This window comes from Thalia democratica, chromosome 9, assembly GCF_965202585.1.
Source record: "Thalia democratica chromosome 9, ktThaDemo2.hap1.1, whole genome shotgun sequence".
NCBI classification, from domain to species: Eukaryota; Metazoa; Chordata; class Thaliacea; order Salpida; family Salpidae; genus Thalia; species Thalia democratica.
The window spans coordinates 9,978,331-10,005,400 of record NC_139173.1 but is presented as its reverse complement, the minus strand read 5'-3'; the positions used below and the strand labels follow the sequence as shown (position 1 = coordinate 10,005,400).

At 26.9% G+C, this 27,070-nt stretch overlaps 2 protein-coding genes and 1 long non-coding RNA gene across 3 annotated transcripts; all 3 read left to right on the top strand.

The window, feature by feature from the left end:
• Positions 1–10,050: 10,050 nt before the first annotated feature.
• On the top strand, positions 10,051–11,275 carry LOC145844789 (uncharacterized). Its single transcript, XR_014370306.1, has 3 exons — positions 10,051–10,185; positions 10,863–10,979; positions 11,267–11,275. It is a non-coding gene; the product is annotated as an uncharacterized LOC145844789 (long non-coding RNA).
• Positions 11,276–11,439: 164 nt separating this feature from the next.
• Positions 11,440–19,051, top strand: LOC145844266 (uncharacterized). Its single transcript, XM_082951648.1, has 12 exons — positions 11,440–11,548; positions 11,855–11,950; positions 13,858–14,235; positions 14,966–15,137; positions 15,344–15,408; positions 16,118–16,269; positions 16,551–16,623; positions 17,247–17,384; positions 17,698–17,923; positions 18,112–18,299; positions 18,532–18,714; positions 18,869–19,051. The coding sequence occupies exons 1-12, from the start codon at positions 11,449–11,451 to the stop codon at positions 18,934–18,936; spliced, it is 1,839 nt and encodes a 612-aa protein (XP_082807774.1). The 5' UTR covers positions 11,440–11,448; the 3' UTR covers positions 18,937–19,051.
• Positions 18,959–20,978, top strand: LOC145844267 (uncharacterized). The gene is made up of 6 exons (XM_082951649.1): positions 18,959–19,130; positions 19,285–19,545; positions 19,783–19,902; positions 20,458–20,517; positions 20,670–20,743; positions 20,862–20,978. Exons 1-4 carry the CDS (start codon positions 19,054–19,056, stop codon positions 20,471–20,473), a joined length of 474 nt encoding a protein of 157 aa, XP_082807775.1. The 5' UTR covers positions 18,959–19,053; the 3' UTR covers positions 20,474–20,517; positions 20,670–20,743; positions 20,862–20,978.
• The last annotated feature ends 6,092 nt before the right edge of the window (positions 20,979–27,070 follow it).

Here is a 27,070-nt window from a genome sequence, read left to right as displayed (position 1 = left end):
GAATATAAGCAAATAAAAAATGGCAGGGTCATATTTCCCACAGAGACGAAAATGACCATGTTATTAACGTATCGGACTCTGTAGTGATTGAAGTTTTTGAATCGGGTTTCATTTCGCTTTAAATTAGAAGATAGATGTGAACAGTTGAGGTTGTTGAAGTGTGCCGTGTGACAAACTTGTTTATGTTATACTGCAACATTTGACTTCTATCTATAGTTCTGAATATGTTGTTGGAAACAAATAGTACGAACAGTATATAGTTGATAATACTTTAAAAATTTTTAAGTAAAACTTATTTTTATAAAACTACTTTACGAGCTAGTTAGTAGTCAACTAATCAAAATATTTCTTTCCATTCGACTTTAAAGTTAGCACAACCAAATCCAGTTACAATTTGTCAAATAAAACAAATCCCATTATTTTTGTGAAAGCTAAACTAAACAACAACAAAAACTATATAACTAGAAGCTCTACGTAATCCCCAAATTACGTCATAATAGAACATCCGTGTAAGTTTCAAACGCATGTTATAAATTTTGACATTAGCCTTAGCGCAATGAATATTGGAATTACGAATATTTCCATGCACCTGCCAATATTTCTTTTTGTATTGTGAATGTCCTTTTGTTATCAAAGTTGTAGTTAAAATAACAGTAAGGCCACATGATAACATTTAAATATATACAATTACTAATTCATTTTAACATTTATTTTGCTAAATTTTAAATTGGTTAGAAATGATTAAATTATTTCAGTCAACTAATGAATAACATTTTTACTTTTAACTTAAATTTTTTTTTTTCAAAGTCTGTGTTTTTACAGCTAAATTAAGAGTTATATATTATACTTTATTTATATCAAGTACCAGTTATAAAAACTTGAGATAAAAAACTTATTTACTTTAGTAATTTTTTCCTGATATTTTCAATTCTTTAGAAATGATCAAATGATTTCATTCAACTTTAGAGTTTAATTTTTACTTTTTAATTAGAAACATATTTTCAAAGATTGTGTTTGTATATCTAAATTAAGAGTCATATAAAAAGTGTATTTTATTTATATCAAGTATTAATTGAAAATAAAAATTCATTAAAACTTCAGACTTTTTTTTCAAAAACAGTTTAAACCCAGCATAATAAGTAGCAAAAGCACAGACAGCTTCTAAGTAGTCAACTTGAACGACTCAAGTCGTGACAAGATTGTGTATCAACAAAAATTCCAATCAGTGAACTTTCCCTTCGTTAGCATGAGTTCACAGCACGAATTTGAATATTGAACTTGATACAAGTTGAAATTACGCTCTGTATGCTTTACATACTTATTGCGTTTGCATAACGACTTTTGTAAAAGCATGATTTGCTGTTAGTTGACTTGATGCTTTATTTTGTTTGTTTCTTAAAACAATTATTTAAAAATATTCCTTGTTATAATGATTAATACTATGTTTGTTCTATGAAAGTTTAACACACTATTTTTCGAAAACATCCCTAGAAAACTGTTGATAATTTAGTAAAAATAAAAGTTGTTTTTAACGAAATTGAATAATACGAATTATTAAAATATACGTTAGTGATTTGTATGATTTTGTTATACTAATATTAAGAATGAACTTTTAGTATATAAGGTGTGAAGTTGAACTTGAGTAGTAAAATTTTATCAATTTTAAATTTTTTATAACTATAATTTTTTGCCAAAAAAACTACTAATTAACTTCACATCATTCTTATATTTTAAAGTTTATCACAAAACGATTAATTTCATTAATTTTGAAATTTATTAATCGATACAAAAAGTAATTGTTAAACTCAGAAACATTTTATTTTGAAAACTTTATCTGAAACTCTTGAGAGTTATTAGTCAACTACTTGTTTTTAACATGAAATTAGCGAAAATAAATTAGAAAAAACATAGTATTTTTATTGTTTAAATTAACCTTGAAGTTATACATTTTTTTGTCATAATTAACTTCTAGTTATAGCTAGCATTACTCCTTCTTAAATATTTTTAACTCTTAATTTTGGTTTTATCTTTTTAAAATTTCTAAGATTGACATCACCAATAATAAAGATTAACTATCGCTTCCTAGGCGCCATCAAAGACAACTTTCTGTTTTCCAATGAAACAAAAAAGTTTTTTTCTTTTCCAAACAGCCTAATAGGTAAATACTTGAACCTAGCTAGAAAATGCTTACTTTTTATTACTTCCCATTTATTAAACCTTAATGGTCTTCACTAAGTGTGGGTCGTAAATAAGTTTTTGTATTAAACATTTATTGTTGAACGTATTTTTTTAAATTTTACTAAGTAAACAACGATGATTATTAGTTTAAAATAAATTTAAACGCACATAAAGTTGGTATTGAAGAAACTAGATAATTGCGTTTTTAATTGAAGACTGCTATATTTTCAATTGGTTAAGTTATTTAGTTTTTGTTTTAATATATTGTATTTTGAACTTTGTTTTTTACCCAAAATTGTTGATACTTAAAAAAGTTATGAGACTTGCCAAAAATTTGTTTATAAGTACAGCTAAAGTTGTTTACTATAAGAACTTATTGTTTTATAAATACAAAATCTACTTGAAACACTTTAACTCTTCTTTAATTATGCTAATTATAGATTATGAAATAAAATTTTGCTTAGTAATTAAATTAGAGCTACTAATTAAAATGAACAAATAAACATTTGGTTTTTGTGCAAATAATAAGTAAAAATGAATATAACTTAACAAGCTTTTAAACAACTTATACCAGATATAAATAATTAACATATACTAATATTAAAAAGTAATGATAATCTTTTCTACAAATAATACACATTAATAATTTAAGGCATTTAAGATTTTAAAACATCTTCTAGCTTGTTGATAGCATAAAGATAGCTCTAAAGTTTCTTATTTTTAAAGTAAAAGAAGCTTAGCCTTTTTTTTTTTAATTGAATTGTAACCTGGTCACAAATTACCTTTTTAAAAAATTTTGAAAACTGTATTTGATTTCCGTTCTTACAGGAGTAATTACAAGTAAATGATTTGCAAAATTTGCAATGTTTGCAGCAGAATAAAATCAAAGCGTAAACTAAGACTTACGAAGTATTTCAGTTTTTTTAACGGACACTTTATTTAATTAACATTAAAGTAAGAAAAAACAAATAGTTAGATAAACTTACAATAAATCGTTTTATAGCTTAATAATGGTTATACAATTAACAACTAGTAAGTATTTTCTTTTGATATTAGTTTTTTATTAAAAGCTACAACTAAATAAAAAAATCAATTGTTAAATACAAACTTACAAACAATTGACGGTATAAAAATTTGCTCTAAAAGTATATTCTATTTTCAAATTTTATATATTTTATTAAATCAATAATTTTAACAGGAAGGAGATTAGTATAAATTACCTTAGACTTTTTTACTTTCTTACAAAATAAGTGTTTTAACTAATTTTAAAATATTAACATAGAATATGATATAACTAAATATTAGAAAAATTTTTTTTGTTGTTTATTCATTGCAACTATCTGTAGTTTACTATAAACTTATGTAAATTCCTTTTTAGTTTTCACTTTTTCATAACCATCCATATGACAAATTTTCAATTAGTTTTTAATCTTGTCAGAAAGTTGTTTTGAGTGGTTTTAAATTTCGTACAAGTGTAAATCTATATAATAGTTTAAAACCCTACTCTCCTTGGATTAAGAGAAACATGACAGCAAATACCTCAAAACTCCCGATAATTCACAGTTTGAGATGAGTGACATTGATTGCTGCCACTTGAGCGCTAATTAACAAAAAGGCGCGACAAAATCACGAATTATTGAATCTAGCAGGATTTTTAATTTCTCTTCTTCCTCCAGTATTTGTTGCTTGTTATTGTAAGACGACGGCTGCTTAGTGGTTGAAGCCCATCTCGTTCCGGTTATTTGCCTTCAATTGACGCATTAATGACACTTAATACTGCTAAAAATACCAAAAAATTCCGGCGATAAAAAGATAATTACAACCCGTTCTCCGTTCGCAGCTTATCTTAACTACTTGCTCCTTCAAAGTGACCTTTTGAGAGGGTTGATTTTGCTGCACAAAATACACACAGTTTGCTGGGAGGTTAACTGGAGGTGTCAGTTGTGTCTGCATTTTGTTTATAGCTTTTTTGTTACTGTGAGCTAATGAAAACAAATATAGTGCAGCCGACGATTAACAGAAAGAAGTCTTGGTGGTTGAAAAAAAATAATATTTTTTGGTCTAGTAGTTTTGTTTGCCCTTGCATTTTAATAAAATAATGTTGTAGAAAAATTATGAAGTATTATTTACTTATAAATAGCCAAGTCAAATAGCTTGCTTTTTTTTATCTATTATTAATTAGACTGACAAACTGAAAATATACTTTTATTCTAAAATTTTTTTAAAATCTTGTTTCTTAAGACTGAATTTTAAAATCCATTGTGTTGAGCTATTAGTCAAAGCTCAAATTATTTTAAATAGTTAATTACAGTATTTTAAATTTCAGTGCACAATCCAATTCTAAAGTAGGAACCTGTGCAAGCCAGATTAACTATTTGAACTTTTTTTTATTGCAACAATTCTTTTTCATCTATTTAAACAAATTTATTACTATCTTTTTTTTGCTAAAACCGAAATTGAAGAAATATTCATAAATATTAGAATATGTGACTTTTACCTGTGATATTACATAAAACATTATAACTATGAAAAACAATAACAGTATGTTACACAAAAAATAAGGAACTCATGTAAGTTTTTAATTACAGAATTATTTTTATAAATTAGAAAGTAGCACAACATGTTTTAAACTGTTTTAGTCTATTTATCTTTATAATTTTATTTAATATGTTTCGTATTTTATTCACGAGCTTTAAAACGTGATTGGTTATAAGCGTGCTTAAACAAAATATATTTTTTATAATGTAAAATTAATAACAGATTATGGCTTATTAAGAATTTGGAAAATGTATGCAATAAACACACAATCTTAAGCTTATCAGACTAGTAGTTTCAAGGGTTTTGTCAACAGAAAACGTTAAAATAATGTTATGTTATCTACACAAGCAGCAAAAGCACGAGCACACTGAGTATTGGTAGAAAAGTAGGCTGAATAGCTATTTACTGAAAACCACCGTTGTTCTGGCGGCGGCAAGATAATGCGATATGACGTCAAAATAGCACCAGCATCGCTCTCTCTTTTTGCGTCGTTGAAACCGGTGGAGCGGAAAAAAACTGTAACGCGTTTTTCGTTTCTCTTTAGCCGGTGAGAAGCCTGAATTGAGATTAGTTCATTGGCAATTTACTCTGGTGACAGTCAAGTGAAAATCCCAATGTGAAACAATTAACTTGAACTTAGCAAACTTTTTTGTTGTTACTAATACTCGGCAATTGACTCTGATTTAAATCGGCTCAAAACTGTTTTGTTTCTTAAATTAAGTTGAAGTTTTCACTCTTGATACAGAAAGTCTTTTGTTTATAAAGGTCCTAAGAGCAGTTTGTTTGTACTTGAGTTTGAAAAAGAATAGACAATAAAAACAAGAAAAAATATATAGTTGCAGATGTTTTAGTGATAGTAAAAAAATTGAAGAGAATCTACCTATAAAAAAAATAATCATATTTTTTTACGAAGGTAAACGGTACAAGTAAACTTTTAATTAAAATAAGATTTTTTTAAACAGTTCAAAGGTTTTGTATTAACTTATACCACACATTTTACTCATCGAAACTTTTCGAAAAGTATGAGAAAATTGATTGTTTATCATATTGTTTATTTTTTAAATCCGTGTTGTTTGTAAAAAATAAATTTGCGGCAGTTATCTCTTAAATAAATATTTGTTAATCGTTTAATTAAACCAAAGAAAAAAAACTGCTTTTGATAATAAAAGCTCAGAAGTTTTTTAGTTTTTTTCTATTTTATACAGATAGGTTTTTTTAAAAGTCAACTTTATTCAATTTAAGTAAAACTTTTTTTTAGATTTATTACTCAAACAAAACTTTTTTTAATCTGATTACTTAAATAACAGTAAGAAATTTTAAAATAAAGCTATTTAAAATAATATATTATGCAATAATTATATTTTTTAATTAGTAAGTGTCTAAACCTTTGTTTTTTTACGTAACATATTTTCTCAAACATAATAAAAAGTTTTAGATGGAGCTTTTTGTCATTATCTTAAATTATATATAATATTTAGGAAAAAATTAAAGTATAGTATGTTTATACTATAAAACTTTTCAATTATTTTATAATAATTAACATTTTATTGTATTCATAAGAATAAATTATAAAAATTGAATAAAAGTATTAAGATAAAATTTAAAAAACTATTTACTAGTTAAAACAGTGATGAATATATTTTTAAATAAATTGAATAAAAGCAAACTTCAAAGTAAAAATCTGAAGCTTGAAAAATGATTTGTTGTTTGAAAAAGAATTTATAACGCTTTTTTCTTGTTCAACACAAACAACACTTCATGATTTTCGATGCTCGAACTTTAACCGAGATCTCGAACTTGATTGAGAATTGCTACTTTCTCGCAAATTAATCAGCTGATAACCGGCCTGCAGCGAAACCAGTTTGTGAGATAAGCAAGCAGTGTGTTGGTGAAACAACTCAACTGGCACTGAGCAGTTACTTTCTTGTTTACCTGCTTAACTGCTTTTGCTGGACTCGAGTCTCACAGTGAAACTAAATCGGCAGCATGAACTTTCGCACGACTGTTTAGAAATTGAGAGTCAGCAGTTAAAATGAGTAGTTAAACGAGAGAAGAGCAGTAAAAACTGCACAGTAATTTCACAGCACCGGATGCTTTTTGAAGTTTTGAAGTTCAAAACTGCTCATTTTTGAAAATGAAGCCGGTCGTAATATAATTGGTTTCGGAAGTAGTTTTGTTTTTAATGTTTTACGCAAACCAACCAAAAATTTTAAAAAGCAAAGAGAAAAGATATTTTAACCAAAAACTTTAATTTTTAGTTTATTTTCCAATCTTTTGAATACTTATATAATGCAGATCTAGTGTCAGTGAGTGTACATTATTAAAATTTTTTAGTAAATTATCTAGGTATGGCCAAATATTTTAAGTAATAGTTTAAAGATATGTTATCATAAGTTACGTAGTTTACCAAATTTTATTTTGGTAAGTTTTTTGTTAACTTGCAAGTTCTACTAATTTTTGATGTCAGTATATGAAAATAATAACTTTAAAATAACTTAAAAAAAGAATTTAAAAAAGTACTTTGTTTCTTATTAGTTACGACAGTTGTTGTATTGACACAAGTGAAAATTTCTATGATATTTTAAACAACATCTGAAACTCAAAACTTAAAAAAAATGACACACAGTTAAAAGAAACTTTTTAATACGTATAATTTTTCTTAATGAATTGAAACAACACACACTTACATAAAGCATAAATAAAAAAATAAAAAAATGATGTTTTTTTTTTCTATACATTGTTAAAAATAATTAGTGTTGTTTTTACAGCCTTAGGTGTGGTTAACAATGGCTGAATCAAATATTAACAAGTTACATAGAACTAAATACCATACTATGACACATGAATTAAAAAAATCTATAAAATAATGTACACAATATATTTTGGTCGTTTTGCTCACGCAAATATATATATATAGTCTAAGCTCAAGTAATTCACTTTTAAGTATTCGTAAGACGGCTTGTGAAGTATTTTCAGTTGGTTTTAACAGTGTTAAACCTACTGAAATATGTATGAAAAACTTTTAAATAAAAACACGTAATTAACATCATGACTTCTGCAATGCAGTGGTTTGGTTTATCATGACAAAATTTCAAGCTTTGTTTTGAGAGTAAAAACCTTTTATGTATAATTTTTTGCAGCTGCAACAGAATTAATTAAAATCATGACTATTATTTCAATTTTTATTTATTTTTTCGTTATTTACTTTTATTTTTTATTTTAATGTTATTGAATTACTTTAGAATTTTTTAGAAAAATTGTTAGTTTTTATAATTACTCAAAACAATCTCAGCAAATATTGCCGTGAACAAAAGATCAAAGAAAAACAGATTTAAGTACATAACTAGTTTTTGAAACACATCAATCATATTTTTTGACAACTGTTACAAGCTACTACAAAATTGTTGCTCTACTACAAATACAATCTAAATATTTTTGTTTGCATCATTGATAAGTTTTTATGTAGTTTATTTAAAATTTTTTGTACAAGTTCAATTTTAAAATGTTTTAAATTGTTTGTTAAAAATAAAAAATATATATAATTTTGTAAAAAAAGCGTAAAAGAAGTTAGACTTTTGTAAAAAATCAAGTTTTAATTTAGAAACAGTATATTTGAATATACTACAATGAAAACAAATAAAGTGTTTAAAACAAGTTTGGAAAGAAGAAATGTACTGTATTTTACAACTAATTGAAAATTACTGTACAACGCGGTAAAAAAAACTTCTAGTAGCAACAAGTTGCAAGGAAATAAGCGACAATGTCAGTGAACGGCTCAATGTGATGTCACAATCAAATTGCTACAAGATTGTTGACTCGCCCGGCCCCCACCTGCCGCCGACGACAGAATTGGAGGCATTATGACGTCACAACAGCAGCTGGACGATTCAACTCTTTCCGATGCTTGGCCGCTGAAACGGTTTTGAATAATTCATAAATAAATCGGTGAACTGTTGAGTCTTTTATAAACTCAAGTGATACAGTTGGTATAACTTACTGGTATTTTTGTTTAGCAAGTATCAAAAGGATTAAACTGAAGTTTTGATTAAGATATTTTATTGCATTCAGTTAAAAATATTTCAAATTCACAATACAAATAAGTTTGAAGTAAGTTAAAGAATGTGTGTTTTAGAACTTTTAGGTCTAACACATATAGTATAAGTTTTATGATTTGAGGTTAAGTAAAAACTAGTAACAGATATACGTAATTAAAATTAAAATATTTCGTGGGATTTGCACTGAAAACAGTTTTGTAGATTTAAAAAAGTTAAAATTTAAGCTTTTGTTTAAATGAGAATCAATATAATTATTAGTTGTTAAAAAAATAGATATAAAAACAAACATCTTAGCGTAGCATTGTGTAAGTTTTTTATTAGAAAGCTTAAAAGTAGTTTTGTTTAGAAATATATAACAAATATTTAAATTTATTTTAAGTAATAATAGTTTTTAAACCTTTTTTAAAAACTTTGACTTGATGAGTTTATCATTGAAAAAAAAATTAAGTAGACTTTTAATACATTTTTATTAAAAATTGACTGTATCAGATATATAACTTAGTAGTTAGCAAAGGCTTTGTAAATTTCGCAAGTTAGTTTCTAAACCAAATAGTTTTTATTAATGGTGATTGTCTTTACAAAATAAAAAACAACAAATTTAAACTTTTATTAAAAGCTAAAATTAACTCTAAAAACTATAAATTAGGTCTAATAAAATATTAAATTTTAAAGTGTTTCAATAGTTAATTAATTTAGAGAAAAAAAAATTGAGTCGTAATATTGTTTGGTAATAAACACAAGTTATAAAATTGGATAATTGAATACGATTGCTATAAAATTTATTGTTTAGTTTAAAACAACCAACTAAAAATGTTCTAATTTTAATTGAAGTAAGCTCTTTTAAAGTAAAAAGTTTCAAGTTTAAAAAGTACTTAGTGACTTATTTTATTAGTTTTTAGAAGTGTTAGTAATAGAAAAAAATTACTTTAAGATTAGTTTGTGTTTTTGACGATAAGAGTTGAATAATTTTTTTTTAATTTTCATATTTCTGCAATAATTGAAATACTTGCTTTAAAGATGGATTTTATACTAGATTTATAAGTAAAACAAAAAATTATTTTTAAATAAAAAATGCATCGTGTTTTTTATCTTAACACAAACAAAAAAATAAAAACTTATGTAAAGGCTTGTTTTTACGTCGAACAACGTCATTACAAAAGACAGTTAAAATCATTATTTACAAATAAAAAGGTTTAACCATACACACACACGCATTACAAGAGTGACGCAAATATTGAATAATTAATCTGGTGACTTAAACAACTTCATTTCGTCTTTTCGCAGGTATTAACAATAAAACAACAAAACAAAGCAAACAAGCAATTAGTCTGTTATGACTTCGAAATCATCGCAGAGTCGGTATGGCATCAATTCACGTTATAGCGAATCTACTTCCTCGAGAACTTCAAGGAGCGTGAGTTTTTGTTCATTTTGTGGGTGGCAATGAGAATCTTTAAGGTATAATTACCAGTGTCAAATTGCACTGCAATTTTGAGAAGAATAGTAATCTGCCCGCTTATTATATGCTTGTAGTTTGTTGTTTTGAGTCTTGTGAAACGGTAGTTATATGTGACGTGTGTACATTAAGTAAAAAACATTTTATTTTTAAGTCGTGATTAGCTCAGGCTATATATAATTAAGAACGTCTGTGGCAATTTTAAAATGCATTTTGAGTTTTATTTTAATAAATTTTTCAAAGTCATACTTATTGGAAAAGATAAAAATTGTTGAAATTTAAATAGCAAATTTCAACTTGTAGCATTTTACAGCTGAAAAATATTGTAAACAAAAAAAAGTTTAATTGTATAAATAAAATTTAATTGTTTAATTATTGAAACAAAAACAACGTTTTATTCAAACATGTAAACAATTTAATTAGATAATCTGATATAAATTAATCAAACTGAGCTAGCTAAAAGCCAAAAACTTAATTTTACCGTCATAAGAAGTTATTATAAAGCTAAAATAAGTAAAACACTAATAACTTTTTTAATCTTTTATAAAAAATTTAAATTTTGTCTGTATAGAATATAAATAGACTAAACAATGTTTTATCAAAAGGAGATTTTACTGAACTGTTGTTTTTTTTAGAATGTGGACATGGTACACTCCAGTTACGCTCGTTTAGTTGAAAAGATTCAGCGAGTTGAAGATGAAAACAAAAATCTGGTTAAGCTCGTTGAGAACCTGAAGGTTCAAAACGAAAAAGTGAGTAATATTAATATGTTTGAAACATTTTTAGTTATTTTTTAAAATATGTTAAACAACTTCCACGCAACAAGAAACAAGACTAAAATGTTTAAATTTTTTCAAAGCAAATTTTTATGTTTTATACTTAATATAGTATAAAAACTGAATTGATCGGAAAGCGACTTAAACGTCATCAAAACAACTTGAACATTTGTTTTTAAATGCAGTAAAACGGGTTGTATTACTAAGATTATGAAATAAATTAATCAAATAGAAACGTAGATTTAACATTAACTTGACATTAGGGCGATTAAACTCATTTCAATGTACAATTTTCGAATACTTTAAATGCTTTAGAAAGTATTTTTTAAACATGTATACGTTCGTATTATAAACAGCTTTTTTGTAGTACTGAACACTTTTAAATTGTAAATTAAATGAGTATTTTGAATATAAATTCCATATAAATTAGGTGGAAACAGAAAAGATGCTTGTTGAAAAAGAAAGGGATGAACTATTTGATGAATGTGACGTATTGAGAAACAAAGTGGAAGAACTTACCAACAAAAACAAACTAAACACAAAGAGTAAGAAATTTGCATACATTAATTATACTTATTAATTATTGTACCTATTTAAATAAGTTGTAAAATAACATAATGTGAGTGTTATTATCAAAAACTAAATTTATTAAATATAGTGGCTAAACTTAGTCAAGTAAAAAATAAATAAAAGTTAGTTATTTTTTTAGAAATACGGATCAAAAAAATTTTTTTGTCGTTAATATAACTATACGTATATATAAAAATAAAAGTAAGAGTTAAATATAACCTAAAAGCTGTCTCATTAAACATTTATGTACTTAATCTTAACCAAATTTTTCACTAAAAAAGAAAGAATAAAATCTTCGAGTGAGCTGATACAAGAAAACAAGGAGCTTAAAAGAAGCGAAACTTCGGCGAACTGGAAACAACTTGCTGAACAAACAGGTTATTATATTTGAAAATAAATTTCCGAATGTCGAAACCGAACAAAAAGCCTATATATATATATATATAAGCGTGATACAGGAGTTTTTCTGTTTTGTTCAAACAAAGCATGCTGATGTATAAGAATCAAAAGACGTGCCGACAAGGTTAAATACATTTTTGCTGGCAAACAGCCTCGTTTTTGATCAACTCGCAAAAAAAACACGCATGAAAGAAATCCCTTGAAAATGTCTCTTCTACTTTTTCTGTTTCAGATACTAAATAATCGCACGTAACGAATATCCAACTTTACCTTGCACTTGAGGTAATTTTACAATTGAGACTTTCAATTTCTCCTGTTGGTGTGGAATTCCTCACTCGTTATGTCATTTTCTTCGCCTAATTTCTATCTTAAGGCAAAAAATAAAAAGGCGTTTGTAATAAAAGAGCAAGGTAACTGTATAACTAAACAATTTATGCCATTTTGACATTTAACTGTTAAATTACTCCGGTAGTTAAAATTTGATATTTTTCTCATAAATGACTTTTTAGTTGTAACTAGTAAAGTGTTACGTAAACGTTGTAACTACTTTAAACTTATTCTGAAATTCTTTTTTTTATATATACCTTATACCAGTGGCGTAGCGTGGTATTTTGGTCAGGGGGTGCGCAAATTTTTTTCTCAAAAAATTCTCTAAATTAAAACTTTTGTAATTAGCTATAAAAAAACTTTTTATAAGTAATATAATTGAAATAAATTTATTAAGTAAAACAAGTTCGTTAACTGTTTTAAAAAATATTTATATATTACAAAATTAAACAATTAAATAAAATTATAAATTTCATTAGAATTACTTATACTTGAGAAAATGTAAACTTACTAAATAGAAATTGTTTTTATTACTTAAAGTAAACTTTATATCTTTTAAAGTTAATATATTCAATAAAACGGAAGTATCTGTTTTATTTACAAAAAAAATATCAATCTTTTTAATACACAATACAACAGTGATAACAACACCTCATTGCACATAATTTTAATAAAGTTACACAGAAGTTAAAATAGACCAACTTTATAACTGTTATTACAGTGTATTAAAACTTTGTAAAATAGTTAAAAGTATACTTTTTAAATTTATTTCATTTGATTGTATTTGTTTAAAATAAAAATCACAAACAAAGTTTATTTCTCATAGGCCGACACGCTTTTTCTTGTATGTTTACAAAAATAAAGTTCAGAAAACTAGCAGTAGTCTTAAAACAATGTAGTAAAACAATGTAGCATAAAAGAAAAACTTGTAAAATTGTTTAATTTTTCTTTTTGCGTGACGTATTTTTGTAAACTTTTTTTTAGAAAAATGATCTGCCATAGGTTATACTACAGCGGTGCGCTATATTAATTGCGTGCTTTTTGAGCCTAAATTCTTATGAAGTTAATGAACTTATAAAACGTTTCCTTATGGAGTTTTTCATCAACATCGGTTCGCATTTGCAATTACGCACCGAATCAGTATATTGAGTAATAACATGTACTTTCCTAACTTGTCACTAATTGGTATTCAAAATTTCGTTTAACTTTTTGAATACTAGATAAACATGGTTGAAAAAAGGCAAATTAAGCAGAAAAAATGAACTATAAAGGACAAAGATATTACATTCTTTTTTTTACATTTTTCTTTTTTTCGGTGGCACGCATGCGCCAGTGTCCCTCCCCACGCTACGCCCCTGCCTTATACCAATAAAACATTAAACGAAATGTTTTCGATAAAATATACATGTTTATGCTTTTTAAAAAGTTGTTAACTACTTGAAAAACCAAACTACAAATAAAAATAAACGAAATAGCTTTGAAAAAAAAAAAACATAATAATAAATACAAAACAAGATAAAAACGAAAACACAAAACATATTTTTAAAATTTATTGCAGGTATGCCAGACCAACTTATCGAGCAGCTTTTCACGAAACTGGCTCCGTTCCTCTCCCTCCTACTTTCCACTAAACCGGCAGAAAAAATTCAAAAAACCGAAGTGAAACCCTCCGAAGACAAAACCGCAGAAGAAGATCTGAAGCATTCCGACTGTAGCGGGAAAATGAACTGCGAACCGCATGGAACCGACGAGATGAAACCGAAGATGGCAGTGAAGGTGTATGAAGATGTGGAAACAAACAGCAAGAAGCAGGTGGAGAGCGAATCGGAAAGTGAAGACGTTTTTCACGAAACAGAAGAACGTCCAATCAAAAGCCAGCAAAACTCGAGGTTCAAAAATCGTGGCTGGTCTTCGACGGAAATCGACAACGTTACAAGTGATTTTAAACACTTTTGAATAAGCAAATATTACGAAAACTGAAATGAATTAGGCTTTACTAAGTATTCATCAAATAGTGTGTAATCAAAATGTTTCTAGAAACTTGAATGAAAATTTGTTTAAAAGATCGGAAAAGAGGAAAATTAAACTTTCATTTTTGAAAACTACTGGTTAAAAATTTACTTAAAGTACTACTTTTTTATTAATTGCTTTTTTACTTGTATTTCAGTTTTAAAAGTATCCGCTAAGTTAAGATAATTTACAAATAAATAAAAGCCATGTTCCTACGATTTCGTGACGCTGTTATTTTTAAGTAAACGATTAGTTAAGATAATGTGATTTTAGTCAAAATTTTTACTAGATAACGTCATTAAAGCCTAATGATTATTTGCAAACACTTAAAAAAGCGTGTGACAGTTTTTATAAATTAACCAATAAATCTTTTACTTATTATTACAGTTGTTTATCTTTGTTTACCAGATCTTAATCCCTTAATGACGATTCGTGTTTGGTGGTATCATTTTTCTGCCTGAAACTAAATTGTTTTGTTTTAATTTTGTAAATCTTTTTGTAGAATTTTTTTTTGTTTTATACAAATCTTTTTGAATATTAGTAGGGAATAATTTTTCGTTAATGCCGAAAACTAAAGTCTAAAAAGTCATTTTAAGTATTATAATGATAGATGATACTTAAAAGTTTAATCTACGTATATGTCTATTTATATAAAGGGTATACAAACGGAGGTAAGAAACCTGTCAAGGCGGAAACACAAAAGAGGTGTGTGAACGTTGTAGTGGAAGCAGATGATGTTTCAAACAGAAATTCTTTCTACTTAAATAATTATTTTGTTGAAGAAGGTTATCAACAAAACGAAAACCATCAAATCAAGGATGATGAAGTGTAAGTAAAGTTTTGTTTTGTTTTTAATTTGAATATCTCAAATAGTAGATTATAACCGCTTTAAAACAAAAACTTCAAAATCCAACAAAAGACTCAAGTAAAAATTTAAAAGCTTGTCAGTATTATTTTATTTTAATATAATTTTGAATAGTAAAAAGATTAACTGTAGTTTATTTAAAATAAGTTAAAAAGTACTACAAAAACAGATACTGTACTGAGGAGAATAGTGATGAGACATGTAACTATCAAGAAGAAGCGATAAGATTGCTAGGTTAGTTTCTATCAATAATAAATAGGCTAAAATTTCTACGAGCGTTTATAATGGTGAATAAAAATAAATGAGGTTCTAACGGTAGAAGATAGACGATTAAAAGTTATACTTACGTAAACAGAAATCAATTTTTCAATGAAAAGTTAAACAACTTTAATAAAAACAACACAATACAATTATGTAAACGTTATAATAAAACTAATTTAGTGGTTCAAACCATTAGTTGAACAAAACTTATAATGCTCAAGTATGTAAACTAAACGTTACTCAGATAGCAAGTTTTCCTTTGATGTTATAACACAAGGCTGCTAATAGCACCTTACATAATCTGTAAATGTGACACAAATTAATTTATTACACACAAAGTACTTTTCAAGGGCATGAATCATTAAAGCTGACTTTGTGAGATTTATATTTTCTCATTCATCAAAATCTTACACTGTTTTACGATACACAAAGCAAACAGATCAGATTGACTGATTTATGTGATTAAGTTAAACTTTTATTGTATTTAAACAACAAAAATCAAAAAATTATAAAGTATGAGTAGTTTAACCTAAGTTATGAATTATTTAAACTACTTATACAGGTATAGCTTAACCCTAAATTAACTAAAAACGCTCGTTTATTTACTGTAACTTTTATTTTTAAAATGTAAAAATAAATTTGAATAACGTATGCAAATATATATATATATATAAAATTTCAGACCAAAGTTACTCTCATTCAAGTGACATGGATGCATTCAAAAATTACGCGACACTGGAAGAAATTAATTTGTGTCAAAAAAACATGATGCAAAGAGGAAATCAAAAAACAGAGTCTTTGCCAGTTGGGATGTTTTTGCAACAAGATTGCATGGTAAGTTATGAGTAAAATTTATAAAAAAAGATTTTTTTTTCTATTTTTAGTTAAATTAATTGAACTGGTAATATTACTTATATTTTTTATTGTTAATAGTTTAAACCGGTTTGTAATAAAAAATCCGAAATACAAATTATTTCTAGCTTGTAGACTTATTGACATAGTTCCAAGAATTTTAAAAAAATACTTACGTAATAAAAAAGCGTTTAAAAAAAAAAGAAAACTGATTTAACTTTTTTTTTCAAAAAACCCTTAAACTAACCGTGAAATTTTCACAGATGCGAGAATTCGATAATTTTGCAGTCGAGGACGACAACTGCAGTGAAGACAATTTCGTTTGTCCCCAGCAAAGTTTGTTTTTATTATTAAAATATAATTATATCACTTTTTTAAATTTGGTTTTAAATATTTTATCAAAAAGTTGTTTTTACGTCCCAAAATTGCATGTCTTGTTACAAACCAAGAAACAATTCATTGGTTTAATATTTCACTCAAAAATACTAAAATTAAGAAAAGTACAAGCTGCACAGCTAAATATAGAGTTTTTTCACGTTTTTTCAAAACTTTTCATTCATGAACTTCAAAAATAGTATTTGAGTGGTTTCATAAATTTTATAAAAATGTTTGAGTGCTTTAAACTTGACATATACAATTTGGAATACAATAGTGGTAGGATTGAATTAATTCCAAAAACATTTAAAATATGCTGTTAAATGGCTATAAAACTTTCCTAGGTTTTTTGCATAACAAAAAGAAAAAATACTTAGAATTTTTGTTAAATTAGTTCTATGAAGTCAAAAGAAAACTGTTTTGGTACCAAACTTGCATACATAAAGTTTTTTAATCACATACGCATGATACTGTTTGCGGATTTTATTTTTTATTACTCTGGTATATTTAACCACATAAAGCTATTAACTTATCAATTATGCATAAAGTTTAAAAACGTGCAGACTAATTACACTAATTTGCAGAGTTTATGATGCACAAAGCATCGCAAGAAACGTCCAAAGTCACGTGCTACAACCCTGAAACAGGGGCCAAGCAGCAGTTCAGCAAGTTTAACAACTACAACGACGATTTGCAAAACAGAAGAACACTCACTGAAAACTGTTAGTTCCTGCAACAATTTAAAAGCACATTATATCACAATGCAGCACCGTTAAATTCATTATCGGCATCAAAGCGAACTTCTGTGTTTACAATTACTCGCTCGTTTGTTTTACAAATGCTATCTCGTAAACACAAACATTATTAAATTTCACAAACATTAAATTCACACCCTTATTGTTTTATGGCTTCAATTTAACACGCCTTGCGTTTCAAGTGCCGTGTAACGAGCGCCTGACCGCACTAACTGTTTTTTAAAAGCTCTGAAGCCCGACACTTTGGAAGTTAATTTTATTTACTGCTCATTACTAACAGGCGAAAGGGCGCCGCTGAAACCACAAAGTGACTTCTACAAGAGGGAAATCCCCTTCGACTACCACCGGTCGGGGTCGTTCGACTTCAACATAATTCCAATCAACAAGACGGTGTGTCCCAACCTGAATGGTGGTTCCCCTTCGATAAAACCGAAACCTCTGGCGCCGCTGCACGGAAGCACCAGCTCCAAGTCCATCGTGGGAATAATGAAGTCCAAGTTCAGCAGGTTGTTAAAAATATAAGTGTATAGTTTTAGTTATTATAACTTTTTTAATAATGAATATTGCAGTTAGTTTTAACATTTAAATCAAATTTTAAACTAAATATATACTTATAGGAATCAATGTTGGAAAAATGTAAGCAAACACATGCTTTACTAAAAAAATAGTTAACTTAATTCGAAAACTTTTTTAGATCATCTAAAGAAAAAACTAAAGACGCATCTAAGGAGTTTACATCAAACAAGATTCCTGCTTCTAGTGGTTATGTTAAATCAAAGCCACCTATGGGTTCCAAGGTTAAGCTAACAAGTTGTAAGCCCTTACAGCAGGAAAAACTGTACCAGGAGGACAAAAGTTTGGTTGAAAATCGCGTAGCAGTAGGTAAATTGCTTGATCTAAAATTGATTAAACTGCCTAAAATAAAACAAAGTTGTAATACAATTTCTCATTTTTTCTACTGAGTACATCAATATACTTTTGTAGTACAAGTTACCTTTTTAAATTAAAACTGCTCTAGTCTGTTTTTTAAAAACAGTGCTTTTAGCAGTCTGCTTAAAAATGTTTGCTGTAGTTTGTGAGAGTTTTCTAAACACTATTTAAAATTATTCCATAGGCACACCAGACGTGGAGGCACTGAGTGATGAGGGATTCGGTGAGAGCAGCACGATAGAGCGGATGGAGAAGGACAGAACACTCACACAGAACTCAGTTTCGCCAAAGAAGAAGCAAGATGAAGACAAATACGTTGACGAATTATCGAGTTCTGCCCGGATAAATGAAGAAGTTCCAGATAACAGTATGTTAAAAAATTGACGTATTTAATTGAGAATTAGTTTGATTTAATAATTGTGATTAACTGTTTAACAAATTAAGGAGATAGCTTTAAACTGATTCTTTTTATCTTAACTAAGTTCTATTAAAAAAACACTAAAACATGACATTTTTAACAGGTAAACCGACAACAAAAGTAAGCAAAGTAAAGGTTATAAAAAAACAGTCCCTGTGTTCCAAACTGTAGTCTCCTGCCAAACTGCAGCAAAAACAACACGGCAACAAGAGCATAGCTGTTTTGAACCACAGAAAGGTACCTTCGGTGGAAAGGCAACACTCGATTGACGCTTCGCAGCTGACTTCAATGCAGAAAGAAAAAGAAACAACTGTTTTATCGAAATCGAAAGGAATCCAGCCTCTCTCACCCAGGGGACTGATAAAGTAATAATTTGTTATCCAGTCAACAAAATTTAAAAACAAAATACTAAAAATATAATAATCTAAAAAATTATCTATCTTTCACATATTACTCATGCAAATAAACTTTAAATATTATTTACCAAGCTTAGCAAACTAACTCTATAAAATTATTCAGAAGAATTGAATCGCCGTCTAAATCGATTAAACCGAAGCAGAAGCTCATCAGGCAATACAGCACACCGGCCAACGTGGCTGCCGATGACAAGAACAATAGAAACAGCAAAAAACCTCTTTTCACTTACAAGAGGCTCCCGTCCTCCTCTGCAATCCCCCTAAACAGCAACCAGTCGCTCAGGTCACCGAACTCACGTCTTTCCTCGTCGCCTAGAACGCCAAACCAAGGTTACAATGAATTCCACGGCGGCGAGTATCGAAGGTTTTTAATATAAAAACTACAACAAACTGAATGAATAATATCGTATGACTTTTATGTCTTATTTTTTTTATTCAAAAGTCAAAATTCTTTATATACTACAAAATAAAATACAATTTGTAGTTTGTATAAATCTTGGTTGTATTGAGAGGTGTTTTGTTTTAAGAAGTGTTTATAAAGAAACTAAAAATTAATATTACAGAAGACAGAACGAACAATTTAACTAAACATGCTTCGCAGGTCATCTGTGTCGCCAGGAGAACAAACCAAAAAAGTTCCTTCTACACACAATGACAGCAGCAAAACAAAAAAGCAACAATCCTATTTATCCCCACCGACAAGAATATCCCGATTAAAAAAGTCTACTTGATTTAAACTTTTTTTTTTCTTTTTTTTTTTGTGTAATAAACACACTTCAACTGGGTTGTTAATAGGAAAGATAAGTTAACTGAGTTATCTTTCCTATTAACAACCCAGTTGAAGTGTGTTGATTCGTTGACACACAGAAACATATGTTGGTAGAATAAAGGAAGATTACTGTATAATTTGTTTTTATTTATATTCCAGTGAAGTTACTTTACTAGGATCTTTTATTAGCAAACAATTAAAACTATATTTTGAACAGTTATATATTTTTTCTCCATTATGTAGTTTTGCAACTAAAATTTTTATACCCTTTGAACTTTTTTTTCGAGAGCGAAGTTAAAACAACCTCAAAGTACTACTGTGACTAGCTCGCATGATTACTAAAAACCAAACACCAATGTTAATATTAATTCGTTGCAATTTACTTAATTTTATAAGAGTTTTGCGAAACTAGCATTTTAAAATTAAATTATTGATGGAAACTACAGGCTGTATTACTAATAATAAAAGCGTATCAATGTTTTCCTAAAGAAATAAACTTGAAAACAGATTAAACAGAACTTAAGCAAGAAAGATTCAACATAGCAACAACTTTATTGTGAGATAGAGGTTATTTGATTTTAAATATTTCGCTTTCACTTGTTTAAATATTATTTAAACATTACGCTTTTCAAAACGTATCTTTTATCAAATTTTTTAAATGGTATATTTAAACTTATTAAAAATATTGTATAAAAAGAGTAAAAACAAACATTTCACAGTCTATGGCAAAACAACTTGCTATGAATGGAACCATACTGCTCCAGCCAGAAACAATACTGGAAAAGTGCTTCGGGTTAGTTTGATACTGACTATACAAAACTTAGAGGGTTATTTACAATGAAAACTATCTAATAGTTTTAAATACTAGTATATTTCATTAGTCAGTTTTATATAGTATAATATTCTAACAGATCAGTTGCAGCTTTTGTAAAAGGAAAGGTTACTTGTCTGGGCTACAGACCGTGTTATTTCGAGGCTATAAAAAAGAGCTCTTGTTATTGTCGCTATTGTAATCATGGTAACTAACTTATCAATTTTGGAGTTTATTTTATTTTAAACAGTTTTAATTATGACATTTTTTGTCTTATTATTTTAGTTGTGTAAATTAAGAAAGCAATTTTAACAAAGTAAAAACTTAACGTATGTAAAACATTAATTTGTTATACAAAATAACATCTTTTATTAATATTTTTCTTAAATTTCGGTTTTTTGTTTTCTATCAAATAATATTTTACTAATATAAGCACTTGACATATATATCAAATAAGTTTTAATATCAGATTAAATTCTTCTTTTTCAAATAGTATTAATAGTGAAACTTTCGTTCCTTTTTTTGTTTTAGTTGTGTGACACAAACATTTTTCGTTTGTAAATAGCGTGCAATTTAATATATAAAAATAAAATAAAAACTTGAAGCATTGCTCATTCATGTTTGTAATAAACTAAATTTAATTTGTAAGTGCAAAATCGTCGCCTATTTGTTTTTAAACCTGTTACCATAAAGTTCATAATAAAATACGAGGTTTGTGAGCACTAGGTATGTATATTAAAACTGTATAAGATTTTATATTCGTGACGTCATTTATGGAAAAAAATTGTCAAAGTTAAAGAATCAAAAAATATATTGGAAATATACGGACCTTAGGGAAGACGCCCATATCGATTTTAAACTGTTTTTGACTCTCGATAGGAGAATTGCCTACAAAAGGTTTTTAAGGCGGAAAATTACTTTTTTTTGTCACGTTTTTTATTAAAAAAATTGTCAAAATAAGAAAATCAAAGACTCAATTGCGAAAATACAGACTTTGGAAAAGACTTTTTTTTTTTGTTAAAAACCCATATCGTTTTTAAATACCATTTTTGACTCTTTATAGGAGAACTAGCTGATACAAGATTACGTCGAATACTTGGCGAACACTACACTATAAAAAAAAATCTAGATAATAAGTTTGTATTTATATTCATAAAGATATGTATTCAATGTCAAAATTTTTTTTTTTTAATTAAACAGTACTTTAATACTTGATATTCTTTTAAGGTAACTAAAATTTAAGAACATGCTTAAACAGTAAATATTATAAAACTTATTGCGTTCAAAATTATATGTTAAAAAATTTGATTTTGTTAGTATGTTGTTTTAAGTTTAAAAAGTTTATCGATTAAAAGATTTAAGTAATCTTGATCTGAGAATATAAACGAAAAAAAAGTAAGTATAAAAACCAAGAAACTAAATCCAATTACCACAATTTTTACTAAATTAAGTCTAAATCTAACTTAAATATTTAATTGTAAAAACTAAGTAAAACTCTCAAAATAAATGTGATAAACCTTTGTTATTGACCAGTTATGACTTAAAATATATTCATTTTATTAATAAACATTTAAGTAGAATACCAACCAGCACTAAAGTTCTTTTATTAATTGCTTAGAAATTTTTGTTACAAACATGTAATAACTTATAAAAGTCAATAATTCACCTTTAAGTTTTATAAAACTCTAGTAATAAAAACAATAAGTTATGAATAACTTTTTTTTGAAATGTTTATTGTTTTTTCTAATTTTAGTTTGTATCTAAAGTCTAATAACACAAAATTTTATTTTTGTTTTTCTGTTTATATATTTTTTATAAAATATATTCTTTTGTGGTTTTTAACTCAATAGTTCAAATAAAAATTTTAGTATACATTTTTTAGTAAACATAAGGCAATCGAGACTATTAATTTTAAATCATTATAAAACAAACACAAAAAAAAACTAGTTGTCGAACCTTACTAATTATACTGTAAAACTCATAAAACTTGTTTAAACTTGCTGTGTGTTTAATTTAAGTATTGTAATAAAACTCATAAAAAAATCAAATAAATAAATAAATATTTGTTCAACTAAAAATTAAAAGCAGTAATACATACTAGTTTCTAGGCTATTTAAAAGTTTTGAAGATAATAGATACAAACAACATAAGTAAAATAGTAGGAATTTTTTCTTATGGAACTTAAATGACTGTACTAGTAAACTTTAACTCAAACCGTCAATTTAAGTGCTCTGTTTTGACAAGCTTATTGGGAAATTAAAATTAGTTGTCTAGTTTTTTGGTTTTTCCTTTTGAAAAGTTGTTTAGCTTTAAGGCAGTTATTATATCACAGGTTCAATTGAAGTTAGGAATTACTGGTCTTAATTTTATTTATTAAAAGAAAATATGTCGCGAAGCCACAATTAAACTTCGTTTATTTTGTAACCTTATTTATATACTTCAAGATGGAGAAAATTAAAAAACATTTTAATGTTGTTTGTATTTTAATACTTTCACAAAAAAGTTCTTAGTTGCATTTGTTCATTGTTAAAAATAGTAATTTTACAATGTATACTTTAAAAAGTATAAAAAATTTGTTTTAAGCTTTTAAACTTTGAATCTCATCACAACAGTTTTCAGTAAATAAGTTTAATTTCATCAAGTTTTTAGTAATACAGACTTTGCTTTAAACATACAAAAAGTACGCTGTTAATACAAAGTGATCTTAAATTTTTGTTCTTGTAAATTTATTTAAATAATTTTTCAAATAGTGTTTACCTGTTAGTTTATTAAGGCATGAAACTTATTTTTTGTTATGAACGATTGCAACTTGTAGCAATGTATTTTAAAATATATGATGTATTCTTTTTTATGATCTATAGTGCGTGTAAAACATTGATTAAAAAAAACCTGTGTTTTTTTCTAATATAGTAAAAAATAAAACTTTGTTACCAAAGCAATTTAGACTCAACAGTTTTATTCTCATATTACTATATATTTATTACAGAACTTTACGTAATGTTTTTGTTGTTTTTTAAAAATACATTAATTAGCATAGAAATATGTTCTAAACTTTCATCTAAACCGTATACTCGATTTAATTTATTTTTAAGTTAAATAAAATTTATAAACTCAGACTGTAAATATATAAAGTATGCAACTTTCGTATTATTTTGCTTAAAATTTTTTAAGTGTTAAAACTTTAGAAATTCCAAAATATCAATTCTGGATACATTAACACAAAAAAGCCTTGTTTATTTCAAAATGTTTCTACAACAAAGAATTTTTGTCCTACACAATAAAACAGTTCTATCAAAAAGTGCATTTGACCTAAATTAATGGAACAACTATTGAAGAATAAAACTGTCGTTGGAAAGAAATTAAAACTTAGAAATATTTTATTAAAATTTATTACTTAAATATATGATTTGAAAAAAAAAGAAAAAAATATATACAAGTTACAAAAAATATTAAAAAACGATGCTAAAATATCATGCTGCTTCAAGTAATTGACTCATATTTTAAATGTAAAAATATACATGCAACCATACAAAAATAATAACTTTGATAAAACTAGCTTGTTGCAAACTGTTTTATGTATATAATACATATGGGAACGGGTCACTTTTGCACGAGCGTCACTTTAGCACGAGGGGACACTTTTGAACGAGGAGACACTTTTGCACGGTCATTACTTTTGCACGGTCGTCACTTTTGCAAGGTATTTTTATACGATTTACAAATTGTGCGACACTTTATACATCAAAAATTTTGCACAACGATACATTTGCATGGCGCCACTTTCGCACAGCGTTATTTTTTTCACGGATATACTTATAAACTGCGAAAATTTTTAAAAATAAGTCAACTTTAAACGGAACTTCAATTTTGTACGCTTCTAATTTTTATTTTCTCAAATAATAAGGTTTTTTTTTTGTCAACTTAACTAATATTCGCTCTTAAAAACCAGTTGTTTTGAATAAATAAAATGTGGTAGTTTTTTAATAAAATTTTAATGTAAAGTTTTTATGAATTTAAACTTTTAAGAATTTATTTTACAAACTAAGTTTCGGTCAAAGACCTTGTCAGTGCTTAAACAAAGTTCTTAAATAGAAGTTTTTATTTAAAGTTTTACAAAGAACAATATAATAACGTACCACAATTCATTAACTCATATTTATAACCTTAATTTAAATAAACTAGATGATATACATTTTATAACTTTAAATAAAAACAATTTTTGATTACTTTAAATAAACATAATCTGAATTTTGTTGATTTTTAAACAGAAAGATAAACTTAATTTAGTAAGGCTTTAAAACACGAATCTTGAGTATCATTTTAAACTTATATTCTATTGATGTTAAAATTAGCGTTGTATATTTGTTAAACAAACATTTTAAATATATTTAAATTTAAACAAATGTTTAAAAAAAAAAAGATTTAGTTAATTTATGAAGTGTAAATGTATTTCAAATTTTACTTGATGTTTATTTTATTACTATAATGTTGCATGATCATGATAAGCTAATGAGAGAGTAACATTTGGAAGTTTGAACTTATCTTCAAAGAAAATATACCATACTAGTCTTCAACCGCTGCAATATTTCAATAATGAGGCTTGGAAGAATTCTTTTTTTTATCAGTCAACTCAAATATGGAACAAACTTCCAAATGAACTATTTTATTGCAAAAATTAAAAGAAATTCGATTAAAGTTTTAAAGTTTTATCTTTATATTTGTGTTATACTCGTTTTAGTAAAGTTAATAAGTAATTTTAATCAACTATTGATTTAGTTTTAAGATATAGTTTAGTTTATAGTTCAATTTTATAGCAGCACCTTTACTTTATTAATAATGAGTCATTTTTTAATGTATTTAATGATTATTTATACGGCCAGTCTATTGTTAATGTAGTTGGAGCGTTAAATTTTTATTTTGTTGCTGATCGTTTTACATTAAAGCGTTAACAAGTATAAGTTTGTGGTTAAAATTTTGCTTTTTATGTTGACCTATAAATTTGATATCAAATTATGTTTTTATTTTTAATTTAATAAATAAACTATTTGTGATAATTTTAGCTTTTCTTTATGTGTCTTTCAGTTTAAGTGGTCTAGGTTTTGATGCCTAGGTGTATCACATGGACAATAAACCTGAACCGTATAGTAAAATATACAAAAAGGCATAGTTGTTGATTAATATGTCAAAGTTCAAAATAAACTAGAACAATTTACTAACACTAAAAGTATTTTTTAATCCTAGTTTCTGAATAAATTACATTTTTGTCCCTGGTATGAATTTTTTATAAATAATTTCATTTAATCTTTTCGTTAGTTTGTTTCTAAATTAACTTTTACTGTTTAAGATATTAAATCTTTCATTTTTTACCTTTAATATAAGCATTTTATTAGGTTTTAGTTTTCAGTTTCTTTCTATGTCACAGATTTGGTACTAGCTAAAAAACTTTTTACCAAAATGCAAAATTGATGTTCATTGCGAAAAAGTCATCGTGCCAAATGTAGCTGTGCAAAAATTTCATCGTAAAAATGTGACGTTGTGCAAAAGTATCGTTGTGCAACAATGCTGCCGTAAAAATTATCATCATGAAAAAATGTCGCCGTGCAAAAGTATCTCCTGGTGCAAAAGTGAAGTCGTGCAAAAGTGACCCTCCGTGCAAAAGTGACGCTCGTGCAAAAGTGACGCTCGTGCAAAAGAGTCGCCGTGCAAAAGTGTCCCCTCGTGCAAAAGTGACCCTACGTACAAAATTGACGCCGTGCAAAAGTGTCCTCTCGTGCTAAAGTGACGCTGGTGCAAAAGAGTAGCCGTGCAAAAGTGTCCTCTCGTGCAAAAGTTACGCTCGTGCAAAAGTGACACCCACCCAATACATATACAGCTAGAAGCTATATATTACACAAGTTATTTTTATTTTACTTTGTGAAGTAGACTATATATTAAACATAAAAATAAGACTATAAAAAATTAGTTCTTGAAAGTGCTACTTAACTTGAAGCCAGTAATTAAGTTAGTATTACATTTAAAGTATGCATGCATTTCTGAGTATTTTTGTTTTAAAAGTTCTAACCACTAAAAACAATTACTACGGCTTATATAACTTAAACCGACAAAACAAGTTTCACGTCACAAAAATTTTAAACATATTTTAAACAATATTGCGATATTTTATTCAATACTATTTAAATGTTTTTTTTTTATTGTTTTCTTTTCACGGTAGCTTCACTGCACGCGTGGGAAGAGTCTTAAAAAAATACTTACAACACATTTTGTTATTCATTGTTTATTCAAGTCCCGTCGCTTTATTCAAATCTTGTG